General features: G+C 35.0%; 1 protein-coding gene across 9 annotated transcripts in view; it reads left to right on the forward strand.

Moving 5' to 3' along the window:
• ntm (neurotrimin) overlaps nucleotides 1-24,442 on the forward strand; it is a 278,381-nt gene that overhangs the window by 252,324 nt on the left and 1,615 nt on the right. For 3 of the 9 annotated variants that reach the window (XM_042732777.1, XM_042732782.1, XM_042732774.1), the window contains 6 exons: nucleotides 7,057-7,182; nucleotides 17,248-17,379; nucleotides 18,199-18,319; nucleotides 18,960-19,111; nucleotides 19,378-19,413; nucleotides 24,314-24,388. In XM_042732777.1, the coding sequence (XP_042588711.1) occupies nucleotides 7,057-7,182; nucleotides 17,248-17,379; nucleotides 18,199-18,319; nucleotides 18,960-19,111; nucleotides 19,378-19,413; nucleotides 24,314-24,388 (642 nt within the window). The remainder of the gene's footprint in view (nucleotides 1-7,056; nucleotides 7,183-17,247; nucleotides 17,380-18,198; nucleotides 18,320-18,959; nucleotides 19,112-19,377; nucleotides 19,414-24,313; nucleotides 24,389-24,442) is intronic. The other 6 variants (XM_042732783.1, XM_042732780.1, XM_042732781.1 and 3 more) reach the window with 3 other exon arrangements.

The following is a 24,442-nucleotide window of genomic DNA, read 5'->3' on the forward strand; positions in this document are numbered from 1 at the left end:
AGGAAGCAGCTCTAAACATGTCTTGTTCATACAGAAATCAAAAATCTTCTCAGAATTATAGTTTGAAGCACATTTCACCAGCTTTCAGATATCTTTTTATACATTTTATGCCTATGTATGCAACCTAATTGTGATGCCTGCTAAAATATCTTGGTTTGTCCTAATTTACATTATATTTTTGCATTTAGCAGATGCTTTTATCCAAAGCAACAGGAACATTTGTACTTTTTTTGTTATTTTTATTTCAGGAAGTTGATTGCAAAATTTGAATAATAAAGTATTTATAAAAATAGCATAATATAATTAAAAATGCACTATTTTACCAAATACTTTAGTGTGCCAGTGATATTTTTAGTATTATTACTATTATAGCTTTTGTTAATATTTTAAATTATAATCTAATTCTTATATTTTCAGTTTTCGTTTTCGTTTTAGGTAAAGTTTAGTACGTTTTCTGTGTTTTTATTTATATGTTTGTTTGTTTTAATGTCTGTATTTTTTTCTCAACTTTTTATTATGTTTTTTATTTAATATTAGTTATTTTTAGTACTTTAACTCTTAATAACAGCTAACCCTGGTGTGTTATTAGGCTACTAAAAGAATAAATATATAACTAAATCACAGCATTAGTTTAGTGACATCGCTACTGAAATCAAATATACCGTGTGATGGAGTATTTCTGTTTATGCTGCCTATGTAGAGCATTCCAAATCTGTCACTTGTGTGGTTCCACGCTTAGGGTGCTGGCTTAGTATCCACCTGCCTTTTTTGGCAATATGCAGCAAGGCAACTCGGTAGGTTTTGGAACAGAGCTCTGCCACTGCTGGTCTTTAGGTTTTTGTGACAGCAACAAAATGCAGATTGATTTCCCCTTCCCAAAACTTGTCCTGCTTATCAAACAAAATGGCAACACTGACATGTTTATTTTGCCACAGAAGACAAAAACGATATGTGGTTTTACTGTAATATGATACATGTCCCTATGACCGTATGACAAGAATGAAGCAGTGGCATACTGGAAGTATATATTCAGCTGGTTGATGTCTTATCAGCAAATTCCCCTTGCAGATTCACTGGCGCCATGTAATTTAGTTCCTTAGCCATATGTGTCCACTGGCATGGAGTTGAGCAGGCATTTTCAATTCGTTCTCCATGGGAGTTGAGCGACAGGCTTACGTGGGGGATTGACAGCTCAGCTACCAGTGAGAGCATCACAAAGCTGAGAAATGTTAAGCTTTATTCAAATGAGAAAAGAAAAATAGAGGGTGGCAGCCAGTCGCTGTGAGGTAAAGTCAGTCTGTCCTAAGAGTTTCAAAATCTGCCAATAGCGCTGGAGCTTCCAGTGTATTCACTGCACATAGTTGTTATATTGAATTCAGATTTTCAAAAATCGTTGCGGCTTGGTTAACAAAAGTTTTAAATCTACTCATTCAGAAGTAAAGTTTGAGCTGTAATTGTGCATAAATATGATGATGTTATTGACCACATATTGAAAGCAATCATTGACCGTACGGAAGGCATGAGTGCTGCTGTGCGTTTTACAGACACACCTCCGAAGCTGCAGACCGCTGACGTTTTAAGCAGTATTGAGCGGGTTTCTTCCGCACCAGTGGACACTTGGGGTAAGAGTTCATCTGGCTGGAACGAGGCTATTTGTTGTCCTTTGTGTTGACTGTGTAAATATCACCAACTTATTGGCTCCTAACCAGTTGAATGTGACGAAACGTAATCACATACTCTTAGTTAAACAAAATGAAAAATTTGATGAGCTGGACATAATCTCAAACACTTTATTGTATTGTTCTCATTTATTATCTACATGGTTTATATTTGTGTGTGTTATTTTAGTATTATTGAGATGCTATTGTAGTTTTATATATATATATTTATATTTATAGATAGATAGATAGATAGATAGATAGATGATAGATAGATAGATAGATAGATAGATAGATAGATAGATAGATAGATATAGATATAGATATATATTTATTTTTTTTAAACACACACACATACACACACACACACACATATATATATATATATATATATATATATAAACATATGTGATTATATGTTTAATTTTGTGTGTTGTTTAGTTTAAATTTTAGTTAAGTTTAGTCATTTTTATTAGTTACTGCTAATTTGTTTTTTTATTATTGTTTGTGTATTATTTCAAATTATTTTGATACTTCAAATTAAACTAAATGAAAATGAAAAATGTTGCTCTGCCAACAGGGTGAAATAAAATAAGGTTAAGTTAATTTTTTTTATTTTATTTTGTTATTATTATTTCAGTTAACATTTATTTTAATGCTGTTTTTTTTTATTGTTGTTGTTGTTTTTACTTAACTATAATAACCCTGGTGTCTATATTTTATATTTTTTTGCTTTATTGTTTTTGTAAGTCCATAAAAGGCCCCGTAATGGAAAATAGAATTATGGCTAGGATAAATGTCAGTCCTTTTATCATTTCATTCTATTTTCATCTAAAATAATTAGTGGTGATGATTTTATGACAAGTGGAATAATCTTAACCATATTAATGGTGCTCTCAATTGCAGCTGATCATTATAATGAAGTGCTCATTACTGGGTAGTTTAAAAAATTGCCAGTTGATCTGGTCTACCAGATTTTTGCCCCTTTGTTAAATCGAACCAAAACTTTTAATATCTGAATAGCATGCTTTTCTGTTAATTTCGTTTTTGTAGTGTTTGTGGTTTTGTTTTGCCAGTGATATCATATTTATATATGATCATCCATATCACGCCTTACTGAGGATTCCCATGTCTCAGCTAAGGAAAGCTGAGGTCAAATCTTGGAAATATACTGCAATATGCCAAGTTATTTCTATTCAGTTGTTCCTCCTGTCAACTGAAGATCACTTTGAAGCTCAGAAATCCGGCATCAAAAGTAAGAGGATGGTACGACTCTATTAAAATGCAATTTAACATGCTTTACCTCATACGGAGGCTGGAGACACACACACACAAACGGCCACGTTCCTTTATTGATTGTGTGAGAGTATGTGCAATATAAAGGAAGAACAGTCATTGTAAGCCCTTTATTGGCTTCGAAAATGGGTTGCATTCCGGCCATCCATATCAGAAATATGGCTCACAAAGATACACGCTATCCTGCCAAGGCACAAGTCATAAACACAGTGATAGAATCATTCCTCACTCTGACTGTCATTGTCATACGGATGGTCACGGTGCCGTTGTAAACAGTTCTCTTATTAACTTTCATATGGTTCCTTTGGTGACTGTTACAGTTTGTCGATAAACAGAGCTTGTTTGCTGCGGTTTTTGCTGGAAACTGGCGTTAAAGAGTGTGTGGAGGCTCTAAATAGTGTGCAGAGCTTTTTATGCTTTTCTTTTTTTCAGAATGACTTTGTTTGCCATATTTAGAACAGCGGGCAAAACACATTTAACACTCTAGGCTGCAGATAATCAAACGCACCACTCTTGCTGCCTGAAGATTTAGCATTTAGATGAAGTTTTTAGCATTTTATTTTTGTCCTGCATTATGAAAGTAATGAATTTCTTATAAAATCTGCACACAAATATAGCAATTATAATTTCTTTAAGAAATATAATTAAAATAAGCTCTCAGCCTTTAAAATATTTAATCACAGTTAGTCTGATAATAGTTTAACAGTTATTGTGATAATATGCAGTATTCAGGAAAGAAAAGTAAATATAATTATTAGGTTTAAATTCTCAGTGTGAATCAATGTGAATCTGCAGTAATTAAATAATACATCAACATTCCCTGCACTTCTCTGTTCAAAAGTCTGGGGTCGGTATGCTTTTTAAATTTGTTTGAAAGAAGTGTTCTTAATCTCACCAAAGCTGAATTTATTATATCAAAAATACAGAAAAAAAAGTGATGCATTGTTACGATTTAATATTTTTCTATTTAAATATATTTTAAAGTGTAATTTATTACTCTGGTGGCAAAGCTGAATTTTCAGTCTTCAGTGTCACATGATCCTTCAGAAATCATTCTAATATGCTGATCAAGAAAATTTTTTGTCATTATCAATGTTGAAAAGAGTAGTGCTGTTTAATTTTATGTGGAAACTGCTATTTTTTCATTATTTATTAAAAAAAAGTACAAAAAAAAAAAAACGAATACGAAATCTTTTGTAACATTATACATGTCTTTAATGTCACTTTTAATAAATGTCATGTATTCTTGTTAAAATAAAATGTGAACAATAGTGTATGTTAAGATGTTTATTGCTGTTGGTCTGCAGTCCTCTTCTGTATTTAATGACAATGTTGAGCTTTGATAATTTAATTTCACTGTACTAAGTGGGCTAATAGTATTAACTTTTGCTCAGCGTAGTGTCTGGGTTTGATTTAGAGAGAAAATTGTGAACTTGACCTTAATAATATATGTAGAGAAAAAAAAAAAACAATCAGAAAAGAATGTAGCTCTCTGTCACATATAAAGAGGACGTACACTTAGACTGACGTTAAATGAATTATTTATAGCCAAGTGTCTCTGGAGGAAGATGTCTTTAGTGACTAAAACAGGATAAAACGGTAGTACAGCATGGCTTTGTTAGTACCAGCTCAGACGGTGACGGCAACCTTTGTTGAGTTGTCTCAGCTTTAAAATGCAAAACCAAACCTCTTGACAGAGTACACGTGTCAAAATAACATCTGTATTCAATAGCAGAACAGAACATGTCAAACGAACCTGGTATTTTTCTGATCACACCATCAGTGCCACCTATTATTACATTTACTGAGAACATCACTTTTGAGCACTTAATGATAATGCTAATTGTTTAAAGCAGCGTGCTCATACACTGTGTGTTTTGTTTTGTAAGGTTTCATGGATGGAGATATTGTGCGTATGCCGCCTGAAGGCATTTATTGAATTAATTTTCAACAGAAGCGTTTCTGCTGCAGCTCGTGGTGGATCTTCATTTACAGTGGAGGGAATTAGTTAATGGCCTCTAAAGGACTTTATTCTACCGTTACAGCAGTCAAGTCAAACATATTTTGCCAGCCATCATCAAGGCAAATGTGCAGGATGCTCTCCAGAGATTGGAGACATTATACTAAACTGACCTTTCACTTAACTGACCTTTATGTTGCAGGACAATTTTTATAATATGAGCCGTGGATTTGTGAGAAAAAGCTTGTAAAGGTATTGGAGGGATTCATGGTTATGTACTCAAAATAGTATGTGTGAATCTTCAGTGTGCCTGTGCCGAAAACAACAGCTCAACAATCTTGATTCCTCTAAGATCCACCCCAATGAACTGGATTTCACTTCATGTGAATATACATTTTAATGTCTCCTTCAAGGTTGTTTCTAATAAACAGGGGGAAAAGGGCTGTCCACACTACTGTTAAAAGGTTTTGGCTCAGTAAGATCAGAAGATCTTTACTTTTTATTTGATTATTTGATCACAAATAGTCAAAAATGTTATTTGCACTTTAAAAAATAATTTATTTCTTTTTTAAATATATTTTAAAATTAAATTCATTCTTGTGTTGGCAAAGCTGACTTTTCACCATCAATACTCCAATCTGCAGTGTCACATGATTCTTTAGAAATCATTCTAATATTCAGATTTGGTGCTCAAGAAACACTTCTTATTATCAATGTTGGAAACAGTTGTGCTGCTTAATATTTTTTGTGGAAACCGTGATGCTTTTTTTTTATAGGATTCTCTGATGAATGTAAAGTTCAAAAGAACAGCATTTATTTAAAATCTAAAAGCTTTGTAACATTATAAATGTGTTTACAGTACTTTTACCTTTAATCAGTTATTTACTGATACAGTATTTATTTCTCTTTTTTTTAAAAAAAAGACTGATAGTGTATGTAAATCAATAATTTATACCAAGTGCTAAAGTGTACTACTTGTGTATAATTATAGATACATTGTTAATTATTATATTTGTGAATACGTTAAATACTGTATACAAATGCTATAATGCAGCTGTTCGTAATTGTTTTCAACTTACTTCAATATGAATTGTGGTGTATTCTCTCTCTTTTTTAATTTTGTATAGTAATTAATCAACATGTGTCAGATTTAATGCATTCACCTTAATTGAGATGTTCATTGAAAAAAAAAAATCATTGTTTTTGTGACAGAAATATATATTTTAGTAAATTGCATCAGTTGATACATTTAAAAGTATGCTCCCTCTTTGAGTAGCTTCAGTGTAGTTATCTACAAACTAATAACAAAAATTAGCTAAATACATTGTGAAGATACTTAATATCTTTGTAAATATATACAGCAACTATTAAAATTTTTAAAAGGCAATAGTAGCTTAGCATACTTTTTAAAATAGTTTTAAAGTAGTTTCCTCAGCACTACTCTAATCTAACACACCAAAAACATTTGATTGGATATTTGCAAACACATATTCTCTGTGAGTGTCGTAGTAAATGTTTAACACTTCTTTTGAAAAGTAGGCCATAAATTTGCTCTCCTGAAGAGAGGATGTCAACTCCCTTTACTGCTATCCCCCATAGGGTAACTAAATAAGGTATTTGTAACATCTTTAGTTTTGCTGAGTTGTAGGCTTTTCGAGATCTGCAAGGCCCTCATAAAGGCCTGAATTGTGGCTTGCTCTGCAGTCTGTTTAAATTGTGTTCAAACTGCAAAGGCAATCAATAAATCAGCCTTGTGAAATGTGTCTAGTTTGCAATTTTTCAGCCCCAAATAGAAATAGTACCCAAGAAATGTTACCGATTTTTTTCTGTTATATTTATTTGAAGTTTTCCAAATCAAATCAAGAACAAAACAACACAGAAACATATGAGTCATTTTAAAGAGAAGTTACTGATTGAGAATGATCTATGATATGATAGAAAAATCATATTAGTATGAGTTATTAATGTTACATTTTTTGCATGTTACATTTATGCTCTGTGGAAAAGACCATTCATTTCTTAATTATGACCACCTGTATTCATGATAAAGAGTATCATGTGTCATTATCTTCAAGGGACATTTACAGTTGAAACATATCAGCTATAGATATCATACATATTAACAATTTTGGTGTTTTACAGTTCCTCCAAAGATCGTGAACCTGTCGAAGGACCTTGTGGTGAATGAAGGCTCCAACGTGACTTTAATGTGCCTGGCTAACGGAAAACCAGAACCTGCCATCGGCTGGAGGATGTTATCACCTTCAGGTAAGATGCATATCATGCTTCTATGTGTTGGAAATATTTACCATAATCAGTGAAAGCTAAAGCAAATCTTTAGTCAATAGCTTTTGCCTTCAAAATGAAACTGCAATCCTCAATATCGGTCCAGTACTGCTGATGTATTTTGCCATTACAAAGAACGGTGCACTTTTTTTCATTGATGATTTAGCAAAATACTGCATCCCACTGACATATTAAGCACGGGTAAGATAATATATCAGGCGTCTTTTTCACTGAGAGCTCTGTGTGTGTGTGTGTATTTTGACTGTGTGGATGTGTGTGTTTGTGTATTCACTGTACAAGCTGAGTGGTCCATTTTGCTTATCTTCAGGCCACATGAACAAATCAGCTCCATTTGGGCCTGTCTGCGGCTCTGTTCTGCCGTGCACCATTTCACTTAATCAGGGAAAAACTGCATTTTAATGCGCTATGATTCATGGGGTGCAATTGGACTGCTGTACCTGCTCATGCACCCCGCACACCCCCCCATTTTCTTCCTTTGTGTTGTTACAAGGATCAGGTAATTGAAATGTTAATGTGACACAGAAGTGACTGCTCTGGGTTTTTTTTTTTTTTTTTGGAGACAAGTTAAAGAGTTTTAGATGGGATTCCATTATGATATGGTACAGTTGTATGCTAAGAGTTTCAACTGCTTTTAGGAATAAAAGATCAGTTTTCAGAGGGGATTCAGTCAAGTCAGAGTCTTGTTGGACCACGGGATCTGCCTGTTTTTCCCACATCATTTGGCAGGTGGACACCAGATTTCACCACATTTCTTGAAAGGATTGTTCAGTTCAAAATATGAATTCTGTAATGATTTCCTTACCTCTGTATGAACACAAAAGAAGATATTTTGAGAAATGACTCATTTTGACTCTCTTTTTTATTTATTTTTTGGTCCATACAATGAGTCAGTGGAGTCCAAAGTTGTTTTGTACCGCACTGACGTTCATGATATGACCAAATACTGAGCCATTAATAAACAGGATTTATATATACTGTAAATATATTACATTTATAATATAGAAAAAATTGCTGTGCATCTTCCTCAACAAAAAATCACTTGAAGAATATCGGGGCCTTTGATAATCATATATACATATATAGAGGTGCATCGCAAAAAAAAAATTGAATATTGTGAATTTTTTTTTTTTTTTTTTTTTTTTTTTTTTCTCATGAAAATCAAAAATCATCCTGTGGCACTACTGAGGTACTATTGAGCCTTTAGCTCGTCTGTATTGTTGGATAGACTGTTTCTCATGTTGGCTGGCCAATCAAACACAGTAATATCATGGTCAGCAAACCACTTAACAGTTGCTGAGACCTGCTGGAAAAAGAAATCAGCATCTCCATCAAGTTTGTCAGCAGATGAAAGCATAAAGTGCTCAAAAATCTCCTGGTTGACAGCTGCATTGACTTTGGACTTGATAAAACACAAAGGACCAACACCAGTAGATGTCACGGCACCCCAAATCATCACTGACTTTGGAAACTTCACACTGGACTTCACTTTACTTTTATCTGAAAAGAGGACTTTGGACCACTAGGCAACAGTCCAGTTCTTTTTCTCCTTAGCCCAGGTAAGATGCTTCTGACTTTTCCTGACTCTTGATGCACTGACTCCAGCTTCAGTGCATCCTTGTGAAGCTCTCCCAAATGTTTGAATCGGCTTTGCTTGACAGTATTCTCAAGCTTGCGGTCATTCCTGTTGCTTGTGCACTTTTTCCTTCCCAATTTGCAAGCACTAATCATCAAAATAAAAATAAACAACAACAACAACAACAACAACAACAACAAAAACACATTTGAAATGTTTTACTTTACAAGTAATGAATCTAGACTATTAAACTAATCTAATCTAGACTATTCTAATTTTTTGAGATGCACCTGTATATACAGTCAAAAAAAAAAAAAAAAAATTCAGACACCAGATATAATTTTTGATATGTTTTACTAGTGGGTGCAGGACACTATAGTTAATTTTTGTAAGTGCGGTTAGCAAAAATATAGTAAACTATGACATTATACCCAACAAATCTTTATTCAGTGGACTACCAGTAAAACTGATAAAAAAAAAAATTGAAACACAAATTTGATTTAACACTTTAACCTGACCATGTTTTGCTACATACCTTTCTATCAAAGTTATTTGACATTATCAAGATGAATTTGTTCTGACAGTTCTTGAGGTCATTTTCTTACCATTTTCTAAACCATAGTGAATAAACTGTGATAATGTGAGAAATCTTGAAGGTGTTTGAATAAATTTTGGTTTGACTGTAATTCATTTGTGATTATCAAGATTATTTTATTTTTCTGACACAGTTTAACACTGAGATCTTGACATATTTTATTACCCTTTTTCTAAACTATAGCAAATAAACTGATAATGTGAGAAATGTTGAAGGTGTCTGAATACATTTTTGGCTTGACTGTGTGTATGTGTGTGTGTGTGTGTGTGTGTGTGTGTGTGTGTGTGTGTGTGTGTGTGTGTGTGTGTGTGTGTGTGTGTGTGTGTGTGTGTGTGTGTGTGTGTGTGAGTAAGTGAGTGAGTGAGTGAGAGAGAGACAAATATTTAAGATTGTACTTGATTTTATTCATAATGATTTGAGTGGGTTTTGAAAAATGAACATAACACAATGGAGTTAGACGATATGCAGATTTGCTAAAACAATGCCCAAATAACATGGACATAGTGATTTTAATTAAAGATTAGAAACACTTTTTTTATTATTATTATTTGGAATGTGCACTGATGAATCATTTATAAGACCAGGAAAATACATGAAGGAAGTACATAGGGTTAATTTTGATTTTATGTTGACTCTAAAACTAATCAAAAATGCAGAGGTGGCTCAAATTAGTCTCTGAAATGGTGGGGTGTGTTGGCGTTAGTAACATTGCACCACTTATAAATGCCATGATTTTGTGCCGTTTGATCAATTTAACACTTCATTGGCTCTAAGATCTGATTTGCTTTTGTAAAAGCATGCCATAATCTTCAAAGAGCTGGCAACCAGGAATCTTGATGGGGCTGGAATCAGCAGGAAGCTATCCAAATGACGTGTGAAACTTAATTAAGACACAGACCCCCTTGCGATAAAATCTTAATATCTCGATAGCACCGGGATTTGTTGTCTTGTAGAGATTTGTTTCTTTCAAAAAAATTTATTCGACAGACAAGAGAGCCTGTTGATGTCAAGCGCACCTGCTCCCTTGAGCATTCACCGTACTACAGTCATTTAGATTTACTGCAGCGTTTCCACATTGTTTCAATAAAGGGTTGAAATAAGTCTGCCAGTCACACTTATTTCTGTAAGTACACATCTCCGACCTTTAAATGGCACTTCGCTCAAAGCCACATGGCTCTTTCTCTGGACTCTATATAAACCTAGAGATTTCATGATTTTACGCCGTATCTCCAGTCTCACATCACTCGCTTGTAAGTTTTCTCTAGATTACGATCATACAGAGTCCTTAACTTACATCCAGATCCTAATCTAAAGAGGGCAGATAGGCCTGCTATCATCCATTCTCATTAAAGAAACATGCAACAGCAATGTTATTTGTGCTTTAATGACTTTCTAGAGTTCACCTTCATGTGTAGAATGCTGTAGTTAATGCTAACAGCAACATATCGCGATTTTGTCATGAAGAAAAGGTTGATGCATGATTAATGTGGTTTAGATGGAATTTATGGCAAACTGCATTTACATAAAAAGCACTGAAATGTGATTTTAAGGCCATTAGCGGCACAGTTATGATGGGAAATTGCTGTAATTTTGCAGAAAATGTGAAATGAGAGTGCTACACATTTCTGCATTTTCAGATTAGCCAAAATATTTTGTAAATGAACTAGTGGTCGACGGATATTGTTTTTTTGACTGCCAATGCCGATATCTTGGAAAGCAGGAGGGCCGATAGCCTATTTAAAGCCAATGTAATTATTATATATATATATATTTTTAAATTAATATTTAAAAAATAAATGTGTAAAATAAACACTTTAGATGACAAAGTATTTTTCACAAATAAATAAATATTTAATAAAAATATAATTAAAAAGGAAGTAAACTGTAGCCAACAGAGCACTCAGTATTCTGGAAAGTTTGTGTGCATTGGGAAGCATATTTTTCATATAAAGCCAGGGTAACACTCATTTTACATACAGCACACAGAGAAAATGACATGAACATGACAGTGGGCAAATGCATAAAGTGAAGCATCATTTGAAATCATGAGTTTAAAGTTTAGAGCAATCAATTCACACAGACCACCTGTCACACAGAGAATATGTGATCATGCTGGATAAAAATGCACTTCACCAGATCTCACAGCTGGATTCGACTAAGTTTGCAAGGTTTGTGAAATTAAATGTTCATTAGTCATTCAAATATTTGTTTAAATGATATAAATGCATATTTGCTTAATGCTGACAGCAACCGAGAAAGTATTATAATGTTTGACTTTCTATTACTAATAATATAAAAGCAAACGTTATAATACTTTTTGTATACATTAATTCCTTTGTTTAACCGTTCTATCTGATTATTAGACAGACTTCTATCCGTATTAGACAGAACTGTTAACAACGACAGTAAACATGAGGGAGAGTGTGAGCACTGTGTGCTATGGCGCTGCCGCTCTCAGTGCCGTCAAAATAAAAGTCCAGCACACCATCTAAATAAAATCCCGCCTCAAACACATCGGCCAAGTAGAAAAACTTATTGGCCGATGCGGATATTTGAAAAATGCCAAATATCGGCAGTTGACCACTTATATGAACTCACTGGGTCAGTGGATGTATAGAACTTTGTTATTGACAGACATTTCAATTCTGTGGAAATGTGCAGTTCTGCTGGCACAAATTCTGAGATTCTGTGTGGCTCTGGCTATTAGCAATCTGAATTATTGATCAAGCCCAAAGTCTACAACAACTAATAACTGAAACTTAGTACCAGACCAGTTGTTTTTGCTGAAATTATGAATATTATAGTAAGCTCTTTTGTTGTTTTGCCAGAACAGTATGTGCTTTTCCCAGAAACCTTTGCATAACCTTATGCTTCAGAACATCAGTGATTTATGTTGTGTCTGTAAAGATACTTTTCAAACGATTTATTTAAACATCCAGAAAATAAGAGGAATTTACTTGGAAAAGCAAAATTGCACAAGATGCTGTATTACGATTTGAAGTATTTTCTTACCATATACAGTGGTGGCCAAAATTGTCCATGCAGATGGTTGCTCTGAGCACAACAAATATCAGATAAAGTGAGTTGTACTGTTTAATCCACTTTTAACTTCAATATTTGCTACAGTATGTCCACCTTTTGCAGCAATTACAGCAGCACATCTCTCTGGCACATTGTCAATATATTTCCTGAGAACATCAACATTAATGTTATCCCATGCCTTCTGCAACTCAAGCCAAAGGCTTTCCTTTGAATGTACAATAGATCTGTCCAGTTTATTTTTCAACTCGCTCCAAATTTGCTCGAAGAAATTGCATGTAATTTACTAAAAAAAAAAAATAAATACTAATTAAGAAACTATTTTATTTGCATTGCACTAGTGGCCTTTCTCAAACTACTTCACACCCTTCAGTATTTGTGGAGGATGTGGATAACAGCCAATGTTCTGCCTTCCACACATGTTTGTGCTAAAAAGAAACTATAAAGATGATATATTAATGTTATTATCCCCTAAGGCTGTTTAATAGACATATTACACACTTGAATGAATCATTTGCAGGCTGTGCATGGTCTTTCTTTCATGTGATCAGAGCCAAACCCTTTGGTGGGAAGGCTTGTTTACTGATTTTTTCAATCCTCAAAAAGGCATATTCTCCCAATCCCCTATTTCTCTCTCTCTCTCTCTCTGTAAAATCCGGTGGGCTGAAGATCAGAGCAAGCGGCATGTGAGCTGCAATGTGGGTATGGGAAGAGTAAATGTGATGTTATTGTGTTACTGCGTTGTTTTACCTTTGGGTGAGGAATAGGGTCAATAATGTTGCTAATTTATCATTGCTGCTGTTTAATAGACTTGAATAAACATTGTTTTTAATGAGCATCTGTGTCTCAGGAGCGAACACTCCTCTATTAGATCAGTGCGAATTAGGGTTTTGGCTCAGTGGAGAGCACATTGTGTGGAGCACATTGCTTGAGGTTTTTATTGAGCTGTGATTGCATTAATCCTGTTTATAACCATCTATGTAATGATGCTGCTGTGTGTTTGGGTTCAGCAGCTCATTTCAGGAACCAAATGATCCTCTGAGCGCTAGCCCTAACTGCTAATACAGTTCTACTCTGCCGATCTCGCTCACCATTTTTTCTCTCACCCTCCCCTGCTCGGTCCTGTGCTGACTCTAGTTATTTTCGAGAGGGTTTTTTTTTTTTTGGATGACAGAAACACATAGTGAAATGAATGCATTTGGAGTGGGGTTATAGATTGATATTACTCTGGTCGGATCTGGTTATGGTGTTTCTCTCTCCTGAGCAATGGCCTCAGGGGTTTAGAAAGATGCGGATCTGTGAACTACTTTGTGGAGCTGCAAACTACCCCATGCTAATGTAGTCTGCTGTGTGTTTATCTTTTCAGTCACATTCAAGCTTGTATTATCTGTCTCTCAAATCAAATACAGCCCGCTGTTCCAGCTAGTCTCCATTCAAGAGCCAAATTTACCAAAACACCAAATTTTGCATGTGCATTTAAGACGGAGAGAATAACAACAACTTAATTAATATATTTCAGCACATTTAGAAGGTGTCCAGGTTGGATTGGATTGTGTGTGTTTTTTGAGCTGATTTACTGAATACAAGTGTAGCACAAGCACATTTGCACTCGTTTGCACAAACAAAAGCATATTTCAGCATCAGTAACAGATCAAGTCAAACAAAGACTGAAGGACTGAAGATATTTGATGGCTGAAATCAAAGCAAACCTGTCAAACTACATTATCTTTGCTGACAAGAATCTCAGCTGAATAAAGCGCATTAATATCTGCAGGGCATATGTGTGACTCACACTATCTGTGGTTGTTTTCCTCAAGCAGATAATGCATTAAAGTTTTTGCACTAGTCAAGTTTGTATTTTTATGTCAGTTAATAGACCTTTTGTTTTCTAAATTAATAAACAGATTATTCTTCTTCAACCCACAATGCGGCACTTACCTGGATATAAATGTCATTATAGCCGTGACTAATCAAACCCATTGTATCATGCACCAAAAGTGGCTAATCTTGTGACCGCTGATGTAGGCAGATCTGGTGTTTGGTGGAGGAAATCAGGTGGTGCGGTAATGACGTTCCTGCCCCTCTGTTGTGGAGGGATCAGACAGAGAACCTGCCGCTTGTAAGATGACACATTCAACTGTGCCTGGATTGATTCAGCACCTTGCCCAACTCTGCTTTCCTTCTCTCTGGGGTTTTGTGTGTACAGTATGTGTGTGTGTACAACAGCTCTGCAGTATTAGTTCCTTGCTCTCTGCTTTGCTGCAGTGCTTGACACTCATACTGGTCTGAACTACTTTAGCTAGAGGTCTAGGACAGTCCGATAGTTCTAGATGGTGAATTTAAAACAGTGTTTTGTAGATTAGTTCCTGATTATTTTTGCCTGCTATCTTATATAGTCATACTTTTGAATATCAGTATAAATTTATCCAGTTTGCACCTTATTCTAGACAAAAACATCTTATTTGACAGGGGGAGACTGTCTGAGTGACAAGAAACATAACTTCACTTTGTTTTTCACATGCAATTTCAGGGCTGGTTATCTGAAACAATTGATACAACAATAACAGACTGGCCTGAAAAAACTCAGCTAAGAAATCTGGAATTGTTAAATTTATGCTCAAAAGTATTAGAAGATTAGTTGCTTGTTGAACACAAAGAAGATATTTTGAATATGTCTCAGTGTATTTATGTATCTATGTATGTATGTATTTATTCATTTATTTAAATTTTAGTCTAATGTCGTTTTGGACCCCATTGACTTTCATTTTAATCATAACAATTTTGGGTGAACTGTACCTTAATACAAGTATTATATCAGATCTGATATGCATATATTTTGAAAAATTGTTGTTGTTTTTTTTTTGTTTTTTTCCTTGTCCATACATTTAAAGCCAGTAGAGTGCAATGTTGTTTTGGACCCCATTGAGTTTTTTTTGTATGGTATAGTTCACATAAAAATAAAACAGGCCAAGTACACTTTCAGCTCTATAATCATGCTGTATCACATTTGGTTGATTGGAAAATGGGTTGAAAATGTCTTTTATTTATTTTTATTATTTATTTATTTATTTATTATTACTTTTCTTTGTGAACTATACCTTTAAGTACTGGTAGTTTAATAACTTCAGAATTAATCTTAATCTGTCTGTGGATATCTGCTTCCAATTGTACTAAGAGCCTCAGCCAAAACTAACTAAATATTTTGGATGAGATATGATAACACTAACTGAAAAACTTTCACAAAGTAATTAGTTCTATACAAAAGTGTCCATTTTCTAACTTTGGATTGCATTTGGATTGCAAATGGAGATTTCAAGAAGCTGTTGTCATTTTTGTGTGCAGTATTCATTGCACTGCTTCATTTCTGTGGCTTTGGTTTTTCCATTAATAGAGTTGTTTGGCGCTTGTTCTTTTTTCTATGACACCCGGTGCGATACTTGTACCATTTCAGCTCAAGAGGCATTTGATTTTAACTTGTGATAATGTCACAAATCAAACACTGGGCGTATTATTGACTGACACTTACAATGCCATCGGGGGCCATGAATATACAAAAGCGGTTGCATTATGTAAGACATGCATAATGAATGTGCTTCAGGAGTGTATTGATGAAGAAAAAAACCTGAGATGTCAGTCTTCAAGTACTTTGCGTTGATACAATCCTCCATGGCAGCCGTGAAACCCAAAGCCCCTGATGGAAATAAACGTTCCCTTTTTGTCAATCTTCGCTTTGATGGAAGACAGTCCACAATGCACCTGATGCCTGAAGCACAGCATTTCCTTTCTGCTGGACCAGGTATCAAATGGCAGTGGTTTGCTTTTCCTAAAGCTTACAACATCAACAACGTGCACTTTTCAGTTGGAAACATCAAAATGAACATCTTGAATGAAGAAGAAACTCTCCTTCCGTGGCTCAATTTGCAAATTGGTTCGTTTTGAAGGTGTAGTTGATCGTTTGAATTTAAAACAATCTTTTTAAACAATGCAACAATAAAATTATACAAGTGCCTTTTTGAATAGACTTCAAGCTGCTTTTCAGTGCAGCGAGGTGTGTATGGTGTAATGAGCTTCTTTCTCCAGAGCGCTCTGTTGACACTCCTCATCAGGTTAAAGGAAGTGCCTCTTTCTTTCTCGTTAACAGCCTCTCCCAGGTGTAAGACATTGTCTTTCAGAACATACCTAAGTGAATGCAGTGTGTTATTTTGCTGTCAGAAACTACATTGGGGATGATATTTATTTATTTAAGTCAACCACGTATTACAGCTTGACGTTGAGAACTGCATCACATGGATGCCTTTCCACCAACTTTTTTTTTCTCCCAAGTCTGGGTTTCATGAACATGAAAAGGAGCCGTATGTTTTAGCAGTTTGACTCCGGTGTGTATGCGAACACTTCAAAGCAGCTGTGCAGAGACTGATACTCATATTTGAATTGAATTTCATATCTCTAGTGTCGCTTTCTCCCACAATAGGACACAAATGACTATAAATACATCAGAGCATCAGTATTTCAGTGAAGATGAGGTTTGAATTTGCAAAGAAGAGCATCAACATGCTCTACACTGTGGCTTATTGTACCCAAGCAAAGTACTGGGAAATCAGATGCATTTCAGCTCTTCAGTGATAATGAGACACATGCAGCATGATGTGATTTACCCAAGTAATACTTTGCTGTTTCAGGATAGAGACTCCTATCCGACCAATCAGGTCATTTGTGTTTGTTGTAGTTGTGTTTTGAGGAATAATAGACAACCCATCTCTCTTTTGTCAGCTTTAATACAGATTATGACTTAGTCATATTTTATTGTTTTCTTTTTCAGATGACAGCCTAAGCTCAGACAGCGAGGTTTTGGAGATTCCATTCATCAGCAGATATAGAGCAGGAGTGTACGAATGCACTGCATCCAACGACATTGCAGTGGACACACAGACTGTTGAGCTCACAGTCAACTGTAAGTCTCTTGTGAATTGAAATCAACATTACATACACATACAATTTATATTGCATACATATTTTTTATTATTATTATTTATTCATTTGTTTATTGACTTATTTATTGACTTTTTTTTTTATTTTACTTATTATTTTTAAATAAATACATTTATAATTTATAAAAGTTTTTTTTTTTATGAAATGTCTTAAAAATGCAACAAAAAGATTTTTGAACCCGACTTTATGTGCAAAACATTTATTTGCTTATTTGTTTAAACCTGTAAAGTTTCAGGGTTTTATTTAAATAAATATAAAATTATAGTATAATTTGTAATGAAATGTCTCAAAATGAAAATAAGAGCTTTACTAGTGGTTTAAGACTTTTGAACCCCACTTTGTTTACATTATCTGTATTTATTCATATACTTATTTAAACATAAATTTGACGTTTTCTGTAAATAAAGAGAATGGATTTTATTGAAATAAATAAATATAAAATGATAATATAATATAATGTGTAGCAAAATGTCTTAAATTGCAAAACAAAAGATCAAAGGTTTAAGACCTTTGAACCCCACTTTGTGTATATTTTATTTGTAATTTATTTATTCAAACATGTTAATACACAGACATTTTAGGATTTTATTTAAATAAATAAATATAAAACGATAATAAAATTTGTAAAATAAAAGAATGACCAATAGTGTACTTTTGATCCCGCTTTGTATACAAATTATATATTTTTTTTGCTTGTTTGTTTGTTGTTTGAAGTTGCATTATGATGGTCACAAACTAACAGTCCCTAAAAGAGATCCTTTATGTGGTTTTGTGTGTTTAGACCCTCCCAGTGTTTCAGATGGCAGAGATGTTGGCGTGACCCTGGGTCAGAGAGGTGTCCTGCAGTGTGAGGCAGATGCTGTACCCGAGGCAGATTTTGAGTGGTACAGAGATGACAGGAGGTATGGCATATCACTTCAGGATATTCTGCTTCATCTGTTCCTTTCTTTGGGATAAAACCGTAACCTTAATTTAACACTTAGTGTTATGTGTGTGTGTGCTCGTGTACACTCTGTAATTTCTCTTTCATTTCACAGTTTCTTTTTTGCTAGATGTGTACAGTAGCAGCTAGTTCTTAACAAGAGTGTTCTGTATTTCCTGTATATCTGTCAGATGTATAATATTGGAATTGACATTGTGAGTTAAAGGACAAATATTTTTCAGTAGTTGTACATGTCTGACTAGATGTGCTGTCATTTGTTCACTGTTTTTAACAGCAAAATACTTGAGTGCCTTTGGCTGGAATGTGTCTCAATATGTTCTCTCAAACTGTCTTTGATGTCAAGTGAAGAATAAGTTGTCAAAATGTTGTATCATAATTAAATGTGCAGAAGCGCGTGTGTGCGTGTCCCTCTGCATGCCACTGCCAGTAATTCAATCCTGCAGTTTTGCCTCCTTTTAATGTATCCAGGCCCGCTGGAATCTGTGTCCGAAAATGTTGATGCTGTCATAAATGTAACCTCTAGCTTCAAAGCAAGCTCTGATGTAGCACAAACAAGGCCAGGCTGATTCAAGTCTCCCCATTTGCTGACTGTTTCCCAGGATCTTCAATGGCTTTGATGGCATTGAGATCGAGGATGCCGGAGCATTTTCAAAGCTGACATTCTTCAACGTGTCCGAGGCAGACTATGGCAATTACACCTGCGTTGCTATGAACAAACTTGGGAGCGCTAACACAAGCATCATCCTATACGGTAAGTTTCATTAAAGTCTGTTTGGAGCCTCTTCACAGTTCTTCAACTAGTAAAATTTTGCTTTAGCTGTCGTTCAAAAAAATAAAAAATAAACAAAAAGCTAAATGAAAGCAGAATTTTCAAGCTGATAATGTTCCTGTAAACACTATGAATTTTCCTTTGGTAGTTTCTGACCCGTTCAGCTATTAATCTTTGAGATTTTCATCTCAGGATTCTCTTTCATTTGCTTTTGATTCATGTTTTTGTGTTTGTTTTTGTTGATGTAGAAATAATTGAACCCACTAGTTCGACGCTATTGCAAGGTTAGTAGACTGCATGGGAATGTGGCCTCCTAAAGCATGTTCCAGCAAGTTTAATAAGCAAAGAAGATGCAAACATGGTTATTTTCACATCAGCCGCAATGTGACAAGGCCAAATCGTTGATACTGCACTCAAGTTTATCGCGAGGGCGGCTCACAAAACTTCCCTGATTTGAACAGGGTAATATAATTGTTGTGGCTTGTCTGACAGAATGTGATTGTCAGATTGTAAATTGGCCACTAGCTGTTCCTATTAAGAGGGTTATTAGCTTGAAATCCCATTTTGTAATGTCAATAATATATTCAGCACATTGAGTGACAGTCTGAATTGGCGCTCTGGGATTGGCGGGGTACTGACATGCCTCAATCTGCCTTCAGTCACTGTGGGTTGATGAATAGGTTTCTGTTTTCTGTAGCCTAAACATGTTTCTCTTTCTCCTCTGTCACTTTCTTTCCTCTCTAACCTTCCTCCACCATGGCATGGCTTCATTATGTCAATGCATGCTCTCATCCGCTGTTTGTAAGTACATGTTTGCATCATATGATGTCTTTTGGTATTTGTTGAATTGTGAGTGATTCATTATTACTCAGCTGATGAGAAAAGTACTTAAAGGAAAATTGTCATCATTTCTTGCAATCATACTTCTGTGGAACTGGAAAAAAGGAATACTGTTCTCTAACCAGTGTAATTACAGTGAACAGAGACTGGACAAAACGGACAGATAAGCAGCTGATCCGCTTCTCAAGTTCTCACTGACGAAGTAATCTTGCAGTGGTTAACAGTTCACGGGAATAAAACAAAAAATATAACATGAGTTTATTGGAGTACTTTTATTAAACTTTTATAGTACTTTTGCATCCTTTTTAAAGCCTAAAATATTCAGTTCTTGTTCATTACAGTAGCATGGGAAAGAACCAGTGTATCATTCCACAGAAGAAAGTAAGTCATAGCGGTTTGGAATAACATGACAGTGGGAAATTGATGACAAATATTCTCATTTTTGGCTGAGCTATAAATCACTTTAAATGTACTGTACATTTGCCCCTTACAAAAAAGGTCTTACCTGGACTTAGAAACCATGGTAGTACGCAATGGTTTATGGTACACTCTACAGTACAGTAGCTGTCAGTGGGGCAGTACTTTTTAAAAGGTTCAAATCTGTACTAATTAGGTGCTAAAATGTAAATTTTATGTCCAAAGGTTTGCATTTTAAAAAGGTACAGGCCCAGTGACAGCTTTTATTTTATTTAATTTTATTATTATTTTTTTTTTTTAAATTGTACATAAATCATACAGTATCATTGTATCAGTACAGTGTATCAACCCAATTTACAATTGTACTTCCACAGTAGGAGAGACCTTGGTCAATTTTACTCTGACTACTGCAATGTGTCCATCTTGTGGTATCAATCCTATGAATGTGCCAACAGTAATATTGCCATCAATGCACATCCATAGAGAAAAATCATATTGAATTTCAGAGAAGTCATGTTAAAATTGCAGCTAATACACATTCTGTTGATGAATAGAAGTTGCAGTGTACACTTTAATAGATTTCAAATAGCTGAATAACTTAAAGGAATGTCATTTATTTAATACTAAATAGTTTATAGTTTTATATGGTACTGATTCTTTTAGGTATGTTGAATGATATATTTAAAAGCAAAGGTCAAACTGAGACCTACATTATTTGAAATATTTTATCAAGAACAGCCTTCTCCTACAAAGAAATAATATTCATTACATATTTTAAAGACTGCATTTTTTTCAGTGCACTCACAGTTTTTTCATAACAAAGGTTGTGGATCTCAGTGTTGAGATAAAATGCTCAATAAACATCCCTCAAACTTGTTTGTGATTGAAAATGTATGCGTTTTAATTGCCTCCGGTCTTTCCTACTTTTTTGTAAGGGGTCGTTCCTCACCTGCATATGTTGTTGATGGTTGTTACTTATTTGTCCTTGCGTTGTCCTTTAATCTTTCTTCTCTGCCAAGAATAGAAATCTTGTCCTGGTCACCTTTTCTCCACTGTCTGGCCTAAAAAAAGCGTGGGATTGGTAACCATGTCCTCTCCGGAGAGTCATTAATAGCATTGAATTTGATTGTGAGAACCTCATATTAGTATAATTACACTTGTGCAGGATTTACTCTAAGCTGTGGCTGCAGAATAATTGGATAGCTGTCCCTGAAGAAAGCCTACCGTACTCTCCGAAATCCAGGGGAAATTAGACTTCAGTCTAAAAGGCCCATCAAAGAGAAAGATTTAATAGACATCAGTGCTAATACCATGACATAACATTTGTTTTGTTGGGACTGAATATTGCTGCTCTCTAATAGTGATCGTTCACACCAAACCTGAAGTGAAAAAGATGATTCAAACTTCTGTTCCATCCAAGAGTGAAAAAAAGTCTTGTTCAGTAGATGAAACTTTCCATCTGTTTGTGTTTATGTATATACTCGGGGTTGCATGACTACTGTTCTTTTACTAATTGACTAGTTGGTCAAAAAAGCAGTAGACGAGTCTGTTGTGTTGTACATTAAATGGCATGCCACATGCCATTCAGCCATCCTCCATCCAATAACAGAATGTCTACACTGTAGAAACCAAATAGACTGCTTCCATTATAATCAGTAAAGTTGTCTACACTTCGTACAGGGCATTTTTTTTTTCCAGTATAGACACGCAATAACAATAATATATCCCATGCAGCTTAAATGATGTTGGTAATATCTCCACTGCCAGACTCATGCTGCTTGTGTTGTGATGAATGGGGTATAAAAACACCTCACACTATCTTATAGTTTTTGTCAGCCTCCGGACAGCATTCGGAGAAGTGTGTGTGGGATTACGAAGGAACATGATGCATCATTTACACATTATCAGGGTCAGGATCGGAAAAGGTCCACGAGGAGGGATTCGAACTCGGGACACCCAAAGCACAACTGTGCCATATGTTGGTGCTATGTCCACGAGGCTATTGGCACTGACATAATCAACAGTTTTAAGTATAAAATTCTGTTATTGATTAAATAATGTATATTTTTGAATACATAAATAGTGTATGTCTTTACACCATTCACAATGCTTCATGGGAGTGGGTGGTTGTTAATGAGCTCTTTTGCCTTGGATCTCATTTCCATGGTAACCATAGTTCTCTGAAGGGTAGATCCAAGGAGGATTGTGAGTAATGTAGTTCTTCACTGAGAATGTGGCTATCAAACATGATTTGTCAGTTATTAATTAATTTATTTTTAATGAAGCTGGAATCACACAGACTTGTTGCCTTTATAGATACATATTTCATCATTTGGAGTGTATGGTACTGTAGGTCTGGCTTGAAAGGATTATATGTTAAAAATCTGTTTCTCTATGGAGAAAATGAATGGGATTTCTTTTCTGAAACCCAACTGTTGCGTTCTACTGAACAAACGCAGCTGGTCATGTGATCTGTGAGCAGTTGACTCAGAATCAAAGAAGCCATTAGCAGAGCTAACTGAGTAGCTGACTAGACAGTGCAACCCTTAAATATAAATATACACACACATGGTATTTCAAAATTGAACATTTCTGAACGTTAGCATGTTAGATGTTGCTACCATGTTTTTGTTTGATGAGAGTGTTTGATTAAAAGTACCTGATGACAAGCAATTGTAACCCAAAGAGTAAACCCTAGCGACTGTGTCCTCCTCACCTATAATACAGAGCTAAATCTCACTAAACCACATTTTACATTAAAACCATTATAAAAGAGTGTATTTTTCAAAAATAAATAAATAAATAAATAAATAAATAAATAAAAATAAGACTGCATTAGGACCATTAAAATATGTACTGATGCATCATTAGTTAAAAGGAACATATTTTTTGTTGATATATACTTTTGTTTTTTGTTTTGTTTTGATGTGTTTTTTGTTTTGTTTTGTTTGTAACAAAAAGTCTTTTGATCAAGCTAAGGCATTCTTGCAGAATCAAAGTATTAATTTTTTTTTTTTAAATACATTTTTACTGACCTCAAGCTTTTGAACAGTATTTAACAACAATAATATATGTATAATATATTGTTATATATAATAATGTCTGCTTTTTGTATTATTACAAATTAATCCGTTAACTATTATTTAAACATTGCATCACATCAGAATACGATGGCAATAGTTTTCATCAGACTGCTATACTTAATTAATACTTTCACGTTTCCATTTATTAATTTATTTATTTTTTTTGGCATTTTATGCCTTTTATTTAGATAGGACAGTATCTTGACTGGAAGCAAAGTGGGTGAGAGAGAGGGGGGTGAGATCGGGAAAGGTCCGCGAGCCGGGACTCGAACTTGGGATGCACAAGGTGCAACAGCGCTACATGTCGGCACGCTGCACACAAGGCCATCGGCGCCGACTCGTTTCCATTTTTTACTATGACAACCACATCGTTGTCTGTGTGGCTTGTGAAGCATCTGTTCTATTCCTCTACTTTAGTAATCTGGTTAAATGGCACCTCCAGGGATTATCTTGTTTATAAGCAACTGCAATTACGGCTGACCTCGGTGGTTGACTGGTCAAGGATGCGGCGTACAGTAGGGTAATAATGGTGAGAGCACAGGGAGACTGGATGTGCTGCTTTGAAATGAGAAGAACAGATGCTCCTACGTTACAAATGTGACCACTAAAGGCCCTCGCTTAGACATTAATCTGCCGAGCTGGAGCGTTTTCGTCCCAGTTCGATGAGAGCCAGCAGAACCATGCCAGAATACTCTAGATTGACTTGATTAATATTTTTAGGCAACATCTCATTTAGACTAAAATATGTGCCTAATAGCACCAATGGGAATGATGTACTATAGTGAGTTCATATTGCATGTTGTGTCTTTCTATAAAGTGTTTTGTTATTTAATCTCTCTTTTAGCGGAGACGGCTTCAGTTTTAGAAATGACTTCATCCGATTTAGAGCAAACAGCCTTTGAAAATGATTTGTTGGAAGGTTTGTGATAAACAACCTACTAAATACTACTAATCACTACAAACTCATCAACAA

The sequence above is a fragment of the Cyprinus carpio genome, chromosome B10 (assembly GCF_018340385.1).
Source record: "Cyprinus carpio isolate SPL01 chromosome B10, ASM1834038v1, whole genome shotgun sequence".
NCBI classification, from domain to species: Eukaryota; Metazoa; Chordata; class Actinopteri; order Cypriniformes; family Cyprinidae; genus Cyprinus; species Cyprinus carpio.